General features: G+C 33.2%; 3 protein-coding genes across 6 annotated transcripts; 2 read left to right on the forward strand and 1 right to left on the reverse strand.

Annotated features, from left to right (window-relative positions):
- Positions 1-1517: 1517 nt before the first annotated feature.
- On the forward strand, positions 1518-7203 carry LOC110657205 (DIS3-like exonuclease 2). Of its 3 annotated transcripts, XM_021814322.2 has the most exons (7): positions 1518-2178; positions 2676-3073; positions 3189-3242; positions 3349-3417; positions 3698-5935; positions 6064-6135; positions 6218-7203. In XM_021814322.2, the coding sequence occupies exons 1-7, from the start codon at positions 2046-2048 to the stop codon at positions 6629-6631; spliced, it is 3378 nt and encodes a 1125-aa protein (XP_021670014.2). In that variant the 5' UTR covers positions 1518-2045; the 3' UTR covers positions 6632-7203. The 3 variants fall into 3 exon arrangements, with proteins under 3 accessions (XP_021670014.2, XP_021670015.2, XP_057987030.1); XM_021814323.2 differs by lacking the exon at positions 2676-3073 and having other exon boundaries at positions 1519-2178; XM_058131047.1 differs by having other exon boundaries at positions 2117-3073.
- Positions 7204-9519: 2316 nt separating this feature from the next.
- Positions 9520-11527, reverse strand: LOC110657206 (uncharacterized). 2 transcript variants are annotated; one of them, XM_021814325.2, is made up of 3 exons: positions 11368-11527; positions 11107-11220; positions 9520-10058 (listed from the first exon to the last, which is right to left on the reverse strand). In XM_021814325.2, exons 2-3 carry the CDS (start codon positions 11154-11156, stop codon positions 9824-9826), a joined length of 285 nt encoding a protein of 94 aa, XP_021670017.2. In that variant the 5' UTR covers positions 11157-11220; positions 11368-11527; the 3' UTR covers positions 9520-9823. The 2 variants fall into 2 exon arrangements, with proteins under 2 accessions (XP_021670017.2, XP_021670016.2); XM_021814324.2 differs by having other exon boundaries at positions 11107-11290.
- Positions 11528-12507: 980 nt separating this feature from the next.
- LOC110657207 (uncharacterized) lies at positions 12508-14385 on the forward strand. The gene is made up of 3 exons (XM_021814327.2): positions 12508-12742; positions 13552-13620; positions 13908-14385. The coding sequence occupies exons 1-3, from the start codon at positions 12509-12511 to the stop codon at positions 14097-14099; spliced, it is 495 nt and encodes a 164-aa protein (XP_021670019.2). The 5' UTR covers position 12508; the 3' UTR covers positions 14100-14385.
- Positions 14386-16970: the final 2585 nt, after the last annotated feature.

A 16970-nucleotide genomic window follows, 5' to 3' on the forward strand; every position in this document is an offset into this window, starting at 1 on the left:
AAAAGAAGAGAGGGGAGGAGAGGAAAGAAGAGAAAATGGGGGGTTCCTCCTCCCGTTTTTTTTTTTTGAACTTTTTTTAATGAAACTCAAATCAATTTTACTTTTTTTTTTTTTTTTTTTTTCTGAGTTGTTACATATCCAATTATATTTCTCTTACTTTTTATATAATTTTAAAATATCTATTTTTAAGTACACAAAATATTTTATAAAATAATCATATATATTATTAATTTTAATTTAATATACATAATTCATTAAATAATTACAACACTGAAAGAATATTTTGATTTCAAAGATATTGTCATTAGTAAATTAAGGGCAAATTTATTATTCTGTAAAAACTGAGGAAAGATTTTTATAAATTTCCTATATATATATATATATACATTAAAATAAAAATATATTTTATAAATATAAATAAAAAAAAGAGATGTATAATGTTTTTCTAATTCTTTACACCACCACGATCTATACGATTTCTAATCGTATATACAGATGATAAAAGTCTTATTTGATAATATTAATTATTTTAATAAATATTAATTATTAATAATTAATTATTTATATAATAATTTAAAATAAAAAATATTCAATAAAAATAATTATTAAATTAATTATTAAATATAAAAAATAATATAATTTTATTAATTCTTATAAAATTATAAAATTAATTTTTAAAAATTAAGAGAATTATTTTTTTAATTTTTAAATATAAATATAAATATTATATTATTAAATAATATAAATAAAAAATAATATTTTAATTATAATTAAAATAATTAACGTTACTTTAAAAGCTATTAAACAGGGACTTAAATTTCACCGCTTTTTTCTTTCTCTTCCTCCCTCCAATTATCAAAAAAAAAAATAGCCGCATCCTACGCTCTCACGGCAACGTAGCGTCATCCAGTCCCAGCAGGTACGCGTGTTGCGAGATCCAAAGCCCCGTCTACTCGTTAAAAAAAAATTATATTACTATTTAAAAGTTAATTATTTAATTTCTTTCTTTGTATTTATATTCTACTGTCAAAGATGAAAAATCTACTCCTTATAATATGTTTAGATGAGGGTAAAAAATAATAAATAAAGATAAAGAAAATAAATTCGTTATATTTTCTATTTAAAAATAAATAAATTAATTAATAAAATATAAAAATAAATAAAAATGCATTTTATTTTCTTTTTTTTCTTAAATTTTAATTTTTTTATAATTTAAATTAAGATATGAAAAAGAGTAAAGTAATATATATTATTTTTCTCTATCTTTTCTTTTACTTACCATTTTCTCACCTTTCCTAAGCAGGCGCTTAAGGAAAATAAAATTACTACCTAAGTCTTCCATTAACTTGTGATATTAACAACGCGCGAGTGTATGAATGTTTTGCAAGACCGGATGAGATAATTAAAGATTTAAAGGTGACGTTTTTAAAATAAAAGCAGTAATAATTAATTTTAAATAATTAAATAATATTTTTTTTTTCAAAAGAAAAAGGGAAAACACCACGTCCGAAAAGGGGAGGGAAAGCGAAAGAAAGTGAAAGAAAAGGAAAAGAAGAAAAATCAGGGTGCTGGGTTGAGAGGAAGAGAAGAGATTAGTATACAAAAGAATCCATAGTCGGCGCCTCCTTGTCTTCGCTGACCAATCATCACGTTCCTTTCCTCCTTTTCACTTCTCACCACCCACTTTCTTTCTCTATAATCCCTTTTAATTATTATTATTATTATTATTATTATTATTCTTTCTCTCTTCTATAAAACCCTATCACATCCTTTCCTTCCTCTTCTTGTTGTTCCTATTTGATTCTTTTTCTTCTTTTTTTTTTTGTTTTTGCTTTTTTGCTTTTTTTTTTTGCCCTAGTGATCGGTTCTTCCGGATGGATTTTTTTGCAAATCGGAAGATGCCTCTGTTTTGATTTCCGTTTTTTTTGGCTCTCTGATCTAGGGTTTTATCCCTTCAATTTTTTTAGATTGATTTGTTTTTGGGTTTTTGTTTTCTGCTAAATTATTATTATTTTTACTTAATTATCGAGTAATATCGTGGAATCATGAAGGGAGCCACTGAGCAATCGTCGTCTGTGGTGGTTGAGAAGGTTGAGGATGGTGGAGAGAAGGATAAGGAGAAGAAGAAGAATAGGCGCCGATCTAATCGTCGATCTAAGCAGAATTCTCCTAATCCAGGTTTTTTTTTATTATTATTTTAGTGTATTTTATAGCTTGTGGCAATAATCCTTGCTATACTCTTGCTCTATTAGTTACAGTTATTTGTGAAGTGGCTGAATTTTGGTTAATTGTTATGAAAAAATCTCGTGGGTGCCGATGTGATTTTTTTGCTTGTCCTTTTATGTTTTTATTTTTGTCGTTACTTGATTGGTTTTCCTGTCGAATGACTCATATTGCCTTCCAATTCTTTTTGGTAATTTTGGTGGCAGGCTATTGGATTTTGTTTCTTTGAATATAATTATGAATTTTAGAAGTTAGAATGATTTTGCCCACCAATATGTTACTTGAATTTTATAACTATATGGGCTATGATGGTGCATTTGACTTCTCTTGTTGTCTTTATTGTTTGCTGGCTTCTAAATTAACGTCTTTGAGTCCCTTTTTGAGTGCATTTGTAACATTCAGCTCAATGATTTTGGTTTTCATTTTCTTCAACTCGATTATCATGAGAGCAGCTTCTAGTTCAGTAAATGAAACATGCGGGGGATTGTCATATTCATCTGGAAATGCTGTCAAAACGAAAACTTATGTATCCTCTATGAGCTGTTCTTCATCGAGGCAGCCAGAATTAGATTCTCATGTTTTGAGTGAGCCTGGGCTGACCTCTGCATCAAATGTTACTTTCAATTCAATGCCCACTATGCATATAAATGAGGAAGTGGAACATGCACTGCCATCTGATCTTGGTTGGCAAGCATTTTCGAGCTCATGTCCTGAACCAATAGCTGATGGAGTTTCCCTTGGAAGATGTATGAACAGGGATTTGTTTCCTTTCGACCGGTTAGATGGTAATGCTCGAGGTAAAATTTTTGCTCCATATTGGTCCATGGAGGCTATTAATGAGGCATTAGAGGTTAGTTTGATGCCTAATTCGATGACAATGTTGTTGTTGTTGTTGTGTTTATACTGTTGGTTATGATTGTTGAACCATTTTTTCATGCTTTTCTTTTTTCTCAAATATTTGGCAGAAAGGTGATGCATTCAAAGCATTATTTCATGTAAATGCTCACAATAGATCTGAGGTATGTATAATTTGCGTGATCACAATTATAATGTTCTCAAGTTTATTCAATGCTCTTCTTTGTCGGTTATTACTTGACAATTTGCATGTGCTGTTTATATTGACAGGCATACTGCAAAATTGAAGGAGTTTTGACAGATGTTCTCATTAGTGGAATTGCTGCACAGAACAGAGCTGTAAGTCTTGAATTCAGTTGTTCTCAGTGTTTTTCTAATTCGTGATGTTTATATATCATTTCCTTTACCCTATTAAGAAGTTAGATAATGACTGGGAATTGCATTTGGAATTAGATGCCAGATTGATTTGTCTACTTTAGCGAGGAATGTTATGTTTTGCTTCTGTTGTAGCTGGGAGTGTCAATGTTAATACACAAACACACACACACACTTCAGTTCACTTTTGAATGGATAGGATTTCTGGTAGTTTCAGTTTGAAATTACTTTTTTCCACCTACAGGTAGAAGGGGACATAGTGGTCATCAAGGTTGATCCATTGCCATTCTGGACTAAGATGAAAGTTTCAAATGGGCAATCTGTCAATGTTCTTTTGGCAGAAGATTGCAATTTGGCTGTAGAAGCCAGTGAGACAGCTGGTGGTAGCTGCAAGGGTAAAAGTAAAGTGGCTGTGGATTATGAGCATGCTAGGCCTGGAAGTTCCTCCCTTCCTCAGAAGGGAATTTATTATGAGGATTGTTCTTCTTCCGGTGAAGGTTTTCACCAGGAAGTTAATTATCCTGTGGGTTATAATTTTGTTAATGGGTATAACCCCCCTGCTTCAGATTCTTCACATATTGGTTGTTTTACTGGAGAGAATGAAATTATGAATGGTGTGGGAAGGCTTTGCACTATGATTAGTTCATACCCGTCAAAACGCCCAACTGGTAGAGTTGTTGCCATCATTGAGAGATCCCTTCGGCGTGATGCTGTTGTTGGTTTTCTAAATGTCAAGCAGTGGTTTTACTATAGGGAAGGTTTTATAAAAGATGCAAAAAAGAAGAGAAATTCATCATCTATCTCTGCCTGTGAGTACATTCAACTTACACCGACTGATCCAAAATTTCCTAAAATGATGGTACTTGTGAGAAGCTTGCCTGACTCCATCAAGGAAAGATTAGAGGAAGGAGATGCTTCAATTGAGATGGAGCTGGTAGCTGCACAAATTTATAATTGGGATGAAGAAAGTCATTTTCCATATGCCCATGTCTCACATATTTTTGGACGGGGTAGTGAAATGGAGCCACAAATCAATGCAATTTTATATGAAAATGCTATTTGTTTTCCAGATTTTTCTCCTGAAAATCTTTCTTGCTTACCATGCAATGCTTGGGAGGTGCCAGCAGAGGAGCTTAAAATTAGAAGAGACCTTAGAAATTTGTGCATATTTACCATCGACCCTTTCACTGCCACTGACTTAGACGATGCTCTCTCTGTTGAAAGTTTGCCCAATGGCACTGTCAGAGTTGGTGTTCACATTGCTGATGTCTCATATTTTGTTTTACCTGATACAGCCTTAGACAAAGAAGCTCAAAGTCGATCAACAAGTGTCTATATGTTGAGATGCAAATTACCAATGTTGCCTCCTCTTCTTTCTGAGAATCTAGGCTCACTTAACCCTGGAGTAGATAGACTTGCATTTTCTATTTTCTGGGATTTGAACAGTGCTGGAGATATCTTGGATCATTGGATTGGTCGCACTGTGATACGATCTTGTTGCAAGCTTTCATATGAAGATGCTCAGGAAATGGTTGATGGGATGATTAGTGAGGAGATCTTTGACACATTTGGAAATCGCCTGCCTCTGTTGCATGGCCCTTTCAAATGGCCAGATGTCATTAGATCTGTCAAGACTCTTAACATAATTTCAAAAGCTTTAAGAGAGAAGAGGTTTAACAATGGGGGTCTGCAGCTTGAAAGTTCTAAAGTTGTTTTTCTATTTGATGAATATGGAATTCCATATGATAGCATGCTTTATGAGCAAAAGGACTCTTATTTTCTTGTTGAGGAGTTTATGCTTTTGGCAAATAGGACAGCTGCTGAAGTTATATCTAGAGCTTTCCCAGATAATGCACTATTGCGAAGGCATCCTGAACCTAATATGCGGAAGCTAAGAGAGTTTGAAGCTTTTTGTTGCAAGCATGGTCTAGAATTGGATACTTCCTCTTCTGGTAACTTTCATCGGTCGTTGCAACACATCAGGGAAAAGCTGAAGGATGATAGTGTGCTGTTTGATATTTTGATGTCTTATGCTTCAAGACCAATGCAGCTGGCTACCTACTTTTGCAGTGGTGCTATGAAAGATAAGATGAATGATTGGGGTCATTATGCACTGGCTGTTCCTCTGTACACACATTTTACTTCACCCTTGCGTCGATATCCTGATATAGTTGTACATCGGACATTGGCTGCAGCTATAGAAGCAGAGGATTTGTATATGAGAAGTAGAAGAATATCAGATAAAATGAGATCAGGAGAGGAACTGACAAGGTGTTTCACTGGTATTTACTTTGATAAAGATGCAGCAGAATCCTTGGAAGGCAAGGAAGCATTATCAGCTGCAGCAATCAAGTATAAAGTTCCCTGCACGGAGTTACTTGCAGCTGTTGCTTCTTACTGCAATGATAGAAAGCTTGCTAGTAGGCATGTAAAGGATGCCTGTGATAAGCTATACATGTGGGTTTTGCTGAGGAAGAAAGAGGTATTTATTCTTGTCCTCCATTAGCACATCTGAAAATTCTGTACTTGTCTCCATTTGATTATCACAATTTTGTTTGCAGATGTGGCCAGGGCTTCATGATTAACATTTCTTTTTTTTTTTTCATACAGGTTTTATTGTCAGAAGCAAGAGTTTTGGGTCTTGGACCAAGGTTTATGTCCATTTATATCCAAAAACTAGCTGTAAGTTGCCTTGTGTACTGCATATTGTTTGGCCATATTAGATTGTAATGTTGTTCCAATGCTCATGAATGTATGCTTTCAGATTGAACGGAGGATATATTATGAGGAAGTTGAAGGCTTGACAGTGGAATGGCTTGAGGCTACATCAACATTGGTGCTAAATTTATGTGCCTACAAACGAACATTTAGAAGGGCTGGCCTTGGTAATTACAGGGCACTTAATGAGATTGCATGGGTTGTAAATCCATGCAACCTGAATGTGGAACCTGGCGCAGTTGGAAAGATTGCAAATGAGTGCAGTGCCACACATTTAGACAAGAATAATTTGGCATCCCAACATGTAGATCCTGTTTCAGAGTGTGAGATTGACCCTTTAGTCTTCCCCGTCACTGTGCATCTTCTTTCAACAATTCCTGTTGCGCTTCATGCGGTTGGTGGGGATGATGGACCCATTGATATTGGGGTGAGGCTATTCGTGAGCTCATATTTTAGCTAAATTATGATACACGAACTTGCATTTGGATCTGGCAGATCAAATTTTGCAAGTGAATGAACTCATGGAGAGAAGGTAACAGAGCTGGTAAAGGACAAAAGCAAGCTCTGTTGTAGATAAGAATCTTAGTGTATAGTAGAAATAGTCAGATAAAGAAATTATATGCTTTAGAATGGCTGATATTATCCAAAGTCTGTTTTGCATTTAGTGGTGAGGTATCTGGTGCAAGCTGTAGATATTGATAGGATTTTTGCTGTGGCCTTTAGTTTGGTGGCTGTTTTTAACAAAAGCTGCTTGATGGAATTGGCCCTTGTTTTTTTAAGGCTAGTTCCATAGATTATAAAATTTGGCAGAGTTTGGAGCGAATATCAATGGTTCTTATTTCTCATGTAATTTGGACTGATGCAGCCCAATAACCTTTAATTTTGGGGGGCTGAGTTCTAGCTTTTCTCATAGGCAGATGCATTGGAAATTATTCTTCTGTCGAATAACAATGTTTTCTTTTGGGATGGCAAGTTATATTCATGAGCATTGGAAATTATTCTTCGGTTGAATAACAATGTTTTCTTTTGGGATGGCAAGTTATATTCATGAGATTTAATATTTTATGCATGATACTAACATAAAATAACAAAGACCCATATGTGGATATTATTTACATTGTGAAAAAGAAAAACCGAAATCATCTTGAATCTGATGTTATCTTCAGATTATACATGTTACTTAGAGGAATTTGTACTGTAGGAAAACTTTCTTCTAATGTGTGCATTAGGAAAACTTTCTTCTAATGATTGTGAAAATGCTTTAAAGTTCGTCATTGCTTTTGCATGTAATTGAATTGCCCCTTTTTTCGCGGTTGTTTCATCCAATCAATGATTTTATTGTTGGGTTCAACATCTTTGTGTTTTCTGAATTCTCCTATTTTTGCTTGATTCTAAATGTAATGCAATGTACAGCATTTCTACTTTTCACTGGTTTCTGTGTATTTGAAGACATTATTATTGAATATCAAAGTAAGTAAAAGGTTGGCAGAAGTTTCTGTTGATGACCTTACCTTATGTAAGTACAAGAGGAATGGGCCAGGGCTACTGGTTTACCCATATATGGTGCTCAAGTGGTCAACTTTGATGGGAACATATGTACTTTCATGCTGTTATAAATTGTGCTGTTAATGAAAGCTTTTGTGCGCTTGTGAATAATTACTCAAAACAACCTGCAAAGCAGAAGAGGCAGTTCCCAAGGAACTGGAGAGTACCAGAATGACGAGCTCCATTCAGAAGTATGGCGCCTAAGGATTTCCTGCAAGGCCGCCTTTAATGCATTTGCAGATGAAATTTTCCTACCAATTACCTGGAGAGCGCTCGGCGATTCTGAGAAGTAAAAGATGTTTGTTAGTAGGAGGATAACCAAAGTTGAAGATAGTAATATAATAGAAATTTCTACTTGTATTGTTTGTCAGTTGTGATTCTCCTTTAGATACATAGAACAGTTAGGGAAGATTGCTGAATGGTTTGTTGCATTGCTACAGGTTTATATTCGAGCAAACTCTCTTCCACTTTATTACCCGAAAAGCTTAGATCACCTTCAAGTTGTGAGCTTGATATATAGGTCCTTTATGATGTGGATTTGTTTGAGCTTGTTTGTATTGCATAGTTAACCTTATTTTTTATGGTTGAAATGATAAGAGTACATAATTTTAGGTTGATGAAAGCTCACCTACACATCTTTGGAATGTGGGTTCTTGTCATCATGCTTCCTTTCCAGTGTGTATTACTTTCTTGCCTATATGTTAAGGTATAATGTTCCAAGTTCTTAGTAATTTCAAGTACAAATGTTTAAAAATAAGTCACTCTTTCGCAAAGATGTAAATAGTTAAATGTTTGGATGTCCAAAAAATCTTCAGTGAATTTGGGGGTTTAGTTCTGTAAATTTCTGTCTTTTAATCATCTTTTGCGTTACAGTTTGCTTATATTCTGCTATTTCACCAGCTTCATGTTAACATGCATTAATTCGTTCCTCAATTCCAATTGTATATGTGGGATGAATCAGAATACCTGTCACTATTTGTAAGAACCAAGGCGGCAAAGCTCTTGTTTGGAAACATCAAGCTCCTTGAGCTACCGGGAAAGCAGTGATGGATTCTTCCTCATCAGGTGCAGATGAGAACCAACTAGTTAAGGGGAAACACCATCATGATAAAAATGTCAACTTCCACCTGATTTGGTTAATTCTTCTAGAGATGCTGTTGCAACAAGGGTACAAAGTCCTCTGAAATTTGGAGCAACTGTGATTGCCAGTCTAGATGGTGAGAATGGCAAGTTTGAAATGGTTTGTGTACCAATTCCATGCAAGAACCAGAGTCTTCAGGTTGAAGTCTATATAATTGCTGAATACATAAATTTACCCTTGAATTAAAAAAAAAAAAATCCTGATACCTTAAACTTTTAAAACATATAAAAAAGTAAAATTAAAATATCTTTCAAACTTTAGTTTAGCACATTACTATGTCAATGTGATTAGGGTTCACACGGGCAAAGGTAAAATTTAAATGTAAAACGGTGTATTCGGACTTCTAAAAAATATAAAACTTAATGTGTTTGTATAGCTGGCACTCTGCTTGAAATATATAGGACTCTGAAATTCTTTCCACAGGACACGCTTATAAAGCGGAAACTTTAACCATCTGATCTATAACGAGCACGAAATTAAATGATGAAAGAAGTCATTGGCCTATCTCTTCTGTTGAGAAAAAGAAGGCTCTCGGCGATAGTAATCCAGTTCTCTCAGCAGGATATCAATATTTGTTGTGCTTGTAAATGAAAAATACAAATCCTGAAAGTGTAGTCCAGGTTACAGTTGAATATTAGCATTGGCTTCGAAAGAAACACAGAAACAACCACAAATGAGAATTATCTCTGCTTCTTCTAAGGCATTTGAACACGTTTTCAGCCCCCATAAATCGACTATTTTTAAGAAAACAAATCAATGATGCAACTTCTAAGCAAAACCCATGTTTTTATTGCATCATGATAGGTCTTTTGCTGATCTTATGAAGTTAAATAGAAATAAAATAAAATAAAATAACTTTTGAGAGATGATTAATAATGCAAAAAAGTGCACACTGAATTCCCACCAAAGAAACAGATCTTTCTCTTATGCCAAGTAGCATAAGCTCATGCCTATACCAGCTTAGAATCAAGACTCAGATCCTGTTTCTGAAAAAGATGGTTCCCCTACAGAATTCTGGGCCTCTAGTAACTTGGCTTGGCGTTCTGCATGTTCTCTTTCACATTGACTGATTCCCATGATAATATCAAGCATTGTGCCTGTTGTGCCAAAGAACACAAGCGGTGCTAAAGACTTCCGTTTTATCCCTACTGGGATAGCTACCAAAGCCCCTGCCACTGAGAAGAACCATGTGCCTAATGCGCTGCATATATCAACATTGATCAGCTCTCACATTTCATTCAAAAAACCATGCAAGTGTGGAATAGCAATGCAATATAAGGAGGGAAAAAGCTGTAACGGTGACAATCGGTTTCATGCCCAAGTACAAATTGAGGGATGAGACATTCTGAAAGTAAGGCAGCAAAACTTGTTCAAAACCCCAGCATATTTCCCCCACAAAAACCAACCACACCACCACACCAACACAACCCCACACCCCCCCCCCCCCCCCCCCCCCGGCCCCTCCTCTTCCTCCTCTCTCTCTCTCTCTCTCTCTTTCCTTCTTCCCTTGCTCCTATAAAGAGATCAATTTTTATCCACTTCTCAATCTAGCTGCAGTGCATTTTTTCCCCAAATTGCTGAATGTTCAAATCAGGAACCATGCTTGCTCTTAATTGGCGCTTGGGCTTGTCATTTTTACATAAGCTGGAAAATTCTAAATTTACTTTATATAATAAAATGGTTTGAAATAACCAAAAGCTCACAATTTTATAGCAAGCAACAAAGTTCAAACAACTACCTTAAAAACCTTGTAATATCAATTCAGTAGTTGCAAAAGTAGCAAAGTTTTGAGCTATTCATCTATAGGCTTGGATATTGGTAATGGTAACAAATTTTGCTCGCAAAACTTTAAACTTTGAGATGCTAATCAACATTGCCTACCCTAAAATATAAGCAACTATAGATTAACTGTAAGTGACACAATCAACTAAGATAAACCACAAGATCAACCAAGCATTAAAAGGACTAGAAAAGCTATCAGGATTAGAAACAAGAATTATCTGCCGGATATGTTAGCATAAACAGGTTTTGCTTGTACATCCAAGAATAATCTTATTACAAATTTCCTATACTCAGCATAATATGGCAATAAAGGTTTCAAATACCTAAAACACTATAGTAAGAGCATAGCAGAAGTCAGAATATAATCTTACACTAACAAGAGGTTTACATACCAGAACTCAATACACATAAAAAGAAATAAATGAAGAAAAATTCTACAGAAGAAAAGGGGGGAAAAAGAAACTGACTTGGCAACCGAGCAGTCCTCAAGATGCTTAGGATTATTCAGTCCTGCCATTTCTGATTATTGGCCCTTTTTTCCCCTGATATAAAAACTAGCAACCCACTTCAAACCTGTCTCGCTTTTGGCCAATTCAGTGAAAAAGTTGATCAACATTGAGAAGGCATGGATAGAGTAGAAAACCCTAATAACTGTAAAGGCCCAGATGAAAAAGGTAAAAAAGGAAAGGAAGAATTCTCATTAAAATAAGAGATGTTTCGAAGCTCACCTGATGAATAGAAGACTCCCAGAAGATCGAATCCGCAAGAAAAATGCGAACCAAGGGCTCCGCTTTCCCTGTGCGCACTGGTTTGAGATCTGAGTGGTCTCAGTCTCGGCGGCTTGCAGTAACCGGTCCGCCCGGTTTACTGTTTTCTTTTTTTTGGGTGGATTACAATTTAATATTAAAGTTTGACCAAATTTATAATTTAATTTTATATTTTTAAAATTAAGTAATTTAATCTTAAAATTTATTAAAATCTATGATTTGTTGTGAGAATTTTAGTTAAATTATTATTAATTTTAATGAAAATATTAAAATATTTTTAATTATATTTTCAATATGAAAACATATTAGTCTCTGAAATTTAATTATATTAGTAATTTAATTTTTAAAATTTGATTAAATCTAAATTAGCCCATTAATTTTAAAGTTAAATAATTTAGTCTCTATCTTTAGAATTATGATTAAATCTCTATTAAATTTACTAAAAATACTAAAATACTTTTAACTTTATTTTTAATTTAAAAATAATTTAGTTTTTAAAGTATTATTTTAATATTAATTTATGTATATATTATTTTTTATATATAATAATATAATATAATATATAAAAATATTATAAACCGATAAATATATATAAATATATAATTATTTATATATTACTAAAATAATAATAATGTAAATAAAATTTTATAAAATTATAGTGGTTTGATTATATAATTTTTAAGGATAATTTTTAAAATATATGAATGATTTTATAATTAATTAAAATTTTTAAAAATTTTAAAATAATTTAATTTATATTTTAATAATTTAAATTTTAAAATTTTAAATTTAATGAGACTCATATTTTAAAATATAAAAATTATATTTTTAATAAAATAAAATCTCAAATATTAAATTATAGTGAAAATAAAATTTTAAAATTAAATTATTTTTTAATTAAAAATAAAAATAAAAGTATTTTGATATTTTTATTAAAATTAATAATAATTAAATTATAATTTTATCAAATCTGACCAAATTATTAGGTTAAGAAAATATTTAAATTAATTTATAAGTTTTATCATATTTTAGTGATTAAATTGTAGTTTATCTTTTTTATTTAGGAAAGTATATCTGTTAAACGATTTGCCGTTTGGAGTATATGCAAGACAAAAAAGCCGTGCACAGAGAGAGAGAGAGAGAGATGAAGGGAGTAGGAGGGCCATTGCTGTGCATAGGGGATTTGCTTAGCGATCTTGGAGAGAAAGAAGACGATGTTATTAGAGCAGGTGATCATCGCCGATCCCACAAAGAAGCGGGTTCACCTTCTTCATCTTCAATTCCTGATTCTGACGATACCCTTCAATCCTCCTTGGATCTTACCAAGCTCTTCGAGGTTCTTTTCTTTCTTCTCTCTTCAATCATATGCATTCATCTAACGAATCCCATATGTAATCACAGTTTTGGATTTCATCATTCGCTGTTCCTATTCTTATTTGGCCTTTATTATTGAATTTTAGCTTTTCTTGGTAGTTTTTCATTAAATTGAAGCTGGGCTTATAACACCCCCGCAGGAATTGGCCCTAAATAATCTGTGTTTTAGTTGACTTAATCTGATCTTGTCTTCAATTGGCAGTATGACTAGTGTGAGATGTTGTCCCCCAACATCTCCTACCGTAAATTTGAGTTCTTTGTTCATTCTGCTTATTCTCTTGATGAGTCTTCAAATTCAAACAATTGACATAACTCAAGGAGATGATAGTTAGTACTTATTGCATAGTTGGTCCCTTCTGGCTAGCACTTCGTTTCAGAATGTAGAGATAGTTTGCCACTTCCAGTGCAATGCCTTCCGGGCTTGCAAAGACTAGGGTGCATAATTGGGTCTTGACTTGAAAACAGTCACTTTCTTCAAGGTGAAATGCTAGAGGATGGGATTAACTCCAACTTTTCGCTCCCAAGACTGCAGTTTGGTGGATGGTACTGGGTAATGACCCTTTTGGGTCTAGGTAATCCGTTGTGGGGAATCGACTTCAGTTATCATGTTATATGTAACAAACTAACAACAGGGTAATTTGAACTCAACAATAATGCGGTTATGCAAAGTGCTTCATCTCAAATTTTCATATTTAGGTTAATTCAGGTTTGCTTGCAATTGGATCAGCCTGGGCAAAAATCAGCAAACTAACTTTTTCTATCTTGCTTCAGGAAAACTACAGCCACTTGAATAAAGCACTTGCTGGAACAGATCACTCCTGGACAGCTATGACTTTAAAGGTATTTCTGAGCAAATAATTAAGAGTACTTATGATATGTGGAGTAGCTCTACAACAATATTTAGCATGTTAAACATTTACCTGGACATTGTATTTGCATGACTTACTGGCATCTGTAGTGAAGTATATACTGCAATATTATTGTATGATCTTCAACATATTTGTAACTAGAACAAAGACAGTATGTGGTTCCATATGCAAGCCTGGATAGTTTTGAATTTTGCATGGTGATTATCTGATAATGCTCAATCTATAACCTTGTTGCTCTTTATTATTGGAATATTCCAGTTATGCACGGCTCTGGAAACTGCAAATGAGTTGGTCCAGTCCACCAACTCAAACGTCAGACTGCTGTCTGAGAAAGTTGGAGAGCTTGAGAAAATTGTCAAGAGGGGAGATTCTGCTGTTGCGGCAGCCAAGGCAGTTCATGTTTCTCTAAACCAAAAAGGTGGTCCATTTATGGGCAGTAAAAATGTCTAGTAGTTTAGGTCGCCTTTGAAAATGGCTGGTAAAGTGCATTTACTGGAATTATATTTTCTGTTTCAATTATTTCTCTTTCGTATATATGTTTTTGTTCTTCTATTCCCACTGGTAAATCAGCTACAACAATTTAGAATTTTCATTTGAATAGGGATTAAGGATGCAGAGTGAAGTTTTAGATTGAGTGGAACTTTGTCTGCCAAATGCTAAGTTGTGTTTTATTTAAACTACCTTGATAATATGTTAAAGGCTCAATCAATGGTAAGTCGTTGCTTGAATTCTGTCATCCTCTGAGAATGCTATAACTGTATAAGCTTATCCAGCTTAAATATTCAAGCAAGGAAGGGTTTGAAGCTGCACCAAGACTTCCTCAAATGAGGCCCTTTTATGTAAAAGACGGTTTTAAGCCGAAAGCCATTAACGAGGTAAGCAGCAGGACTAACAAAGGAGAACTCTTATAAGCTAAGCTTAAAGCTTGTCTCTTATGAGCTACGGGGTTAATAATCCGTGTTGGCCAGCGACTTGCAATCTACTGAATGTGAAATGAAAAGAAAAACTCCTCTACCAAAAATGGCTTGCAGTATTTATAGTTGTAGGAAGAAGTGGACGATCATAGGTGAGAATATTTGATTATTGGAATTCAAACATTTGAAAATTATTATTTAGTCTATTTATTTTAATGAAAATAACTATTTGATCTTACTGTTTTAAATAATACATTAGTTAATTCTATATTTTTGTTCCGTTTACTCTTTAGCTTTTTCGATTATTTTAGACGTTATTTTAAATCTTATTTAATTCATGTAATTTGAAAAATACAATTATATAACTTTTATATTTTAATCCTTAAACTATTTAATCCCTGTAGCAGTAATTTCTTTACAATAGATAGATTAAATAATAATTTTTGAAGAAATGGTTTTGAAGATGGAGGTAATCCTAAACAAGGATCATACACAAAACATGATACAGTATTTTGTATAATTTACTCCTGGTTGGATGGACTCTTGTATGACATGAAGAGGCAAACAAAGTACCTCAATAAATTTTATTTTGAAATTTTGTTACGCTTACCACACACCATCAATAATTGGCTTAACCATGCGTAATGGCCACTACTCTTACCTAATACAACAACTCCTTGGATATAAACTAAGAAACAAACAACTAAACCAAAATTATTGCAATCACTGCCCGCTACACTTCCAAAACAAAACCCATCACACGAGAAAGAAGACAACCCATCAACAACCTTCCCTTTGGTTTCCATGTTTAGATGCTCCAATTTGCATCTTGTTTAACAATAATGTCCCATCTTATAACAGTAGAGAACTTCCTTAATGATGCTTCCAATATATATATATATATTTATAAACATAAACAATGAGTTGATTCTCTTCTATCAAGACAATTCTTTCGCTATCATAGCTTTCTTTGTTTTTCTTACTAATTAAAATTATACCTAATGTCACTTTTGTTGAGAGTTGAGTGATGGATCTGAAAGCACTGACATCACTAGCCTTCAATTTGAACTTTATATATACACTTGCTTGTTTATTTTAAATATAGAGATACATCAAACTAGGGCTTTAGTATGCTAAAAAGGGACAGGAAGAGTTGAAATTACCGATCCACTTGGAACATAATTAGACCATCTATATTGTACTTCAAGAAACCTATGAAAAGATACCAAGGATTTAAATCCAACCTACCCCAATTATTCACTTTTTTTTTTTATAAAAATTTAAGAATAAAAGGGTGTCTCCATTCCACAGTTAGAGAAAGCTTACAGATTATTAGAAATTTACAGTAAGATTTACGTATTATCCACTTATAAAGAACTTCAATGATAATAAAAGGGATTCGAACTCGAGATAAAGTATATTAAGAGCTAAATTCTTAATAGCTGAGCCCATTCTTCGTGGACTGGGAAATTATTCACTTTTAACATATTAAATCTAATACTTGATTAATTCATGACACCTAGCTATGCTATATCTATATATTTTTGTTAATTTGTTGAGGTAATTATCATGGTAATAGTGGTAGTCTGATCATAGTCATGATCTCTTTTTCCAAACTCCAAAAGCAAAAAGTGGTCTTGGCTTATGTTTTTACCAATTAATAATTGCTTAAGAACATTGGCATGCAAACAAAAATTACATATCTTACTGGTATTTATTTATTTGGAAATTAAATAAAGGGCAGTAATCAAAGTTTTACACATTCAAATTAGCTTTTCATTTGTTGATTCGGACGGCAATCTTTTCGATATGGTTAATGGAAAAGATCAAAACTGGGGAAGGAAGGAATGAATGATAAGAAAGTGGTAGAAGCTGATAAGAAATGTCACAATTCATCAATAAGATGAAGAAATTAGAAATGTCATAATCATTGAAATGCCAAAATAGAATGAATCAATTGTTGTTAGTGCAAGCATTGACATGCTATCATTTTATTTATATCCCAGCATTCTGAAATAGTCATCCATCATATATAATTAATAAATTTTTAATTATCGAATTTGTTGTGTGAATTAAAAGATGAAGTTTTATTGAGCAACTCCATTTTTTATTATTGAATATATAGTACAATAACACATAAATATACTTCCAAAAATAATCATTTTAATCAATGACAATGACATAAAATCTTCTCCATGAACATTGTTCCAGTGGGTCGGCACAACTCAGGGAGGATTCTTTACTTGTCAACGAATAATAATAATAATAATAATAATAATAATAATAATAATATTGAACTATTATCAAAAGTCTCAAATTATTTAAGTTTGAGGGGATTCATGTTTAAAGGAATTAGGGATGATGAACATATCTTCTTTTTTTCTTTTCAATGTAATCAGAAACAATA

Source organism: Hevea brasiliensis, chromosome 12 (genome assembly GCF_030052815.1).
Source record: "Hevea brasiliensis isolate MT/VB/25A 57/8 chromosome 12, ASM3005281v1, whole genome shotgun sequence".
In the NCBI taxonomy this organism is placed as follows: domain Eukaryota; kingdom Viridiplantae; phylum Streptophyta; class Magnoliopsida; order Malpighiales; family Euphorbiaceae; genus Hevea; species Hevea brasiliensis.

Coding starts and splice junctions, on each gene's coding strand:
- LOC110657206 (XM_021814325.2), bottom strand. CDS start 11,156: ATGGCAGGACTGAATAATCCTAAGCATCTTGAGGACTGCTCGGTTGCC. Junction 10,059..11,106: donor GAGGACTGCTCGGTTGCCAA/GTCAGTTTCTTT, acceptor TGATATATGCAG/CGCATTAGGCACATGGTTCT.
- LOC110657207 (XM_021814327.2), top strand. CDS start 12,509: ATGCAAGACAAAAAAGCCGTGCACAGAGAGAGAGAGAGAGAGATGAAG. Junction 12,743..13,551: donor ATCTTACCAAGCTCTTCGAG/GTTCTTTTCTTT, acceptor ATCTTGCTTCAG/GAAAACTACAGCCACTTGAA. Junction 13,621..13,907: donor GGACAGCTATGACTTTAAAG/GTATTTCTGAGC, acceptor GGAATATTCCAG/TTATGCACGGCTCTGGAAAC.
- LOC110657205 (XM_058131047.1), top strand. CDS start 2,480: ATGATTTTGCCCACCAATATGTTACTTGAATTTTATAACTATATGGGC. Junction 3,074..3,188: donor CTATTAATGAGGCATTAGAG/GTTAGTTTGATG, acceptor AATATTTGGCAG/AAAGGTGATGCATTCAAAGC. Junction 3,418..3,697: donor TTGCTGCACAGAACAGAGCT/GTAAGTCTTGAA, acceptor TTCCACCTACAG/GTAGAAGGGGACATAGTGGT.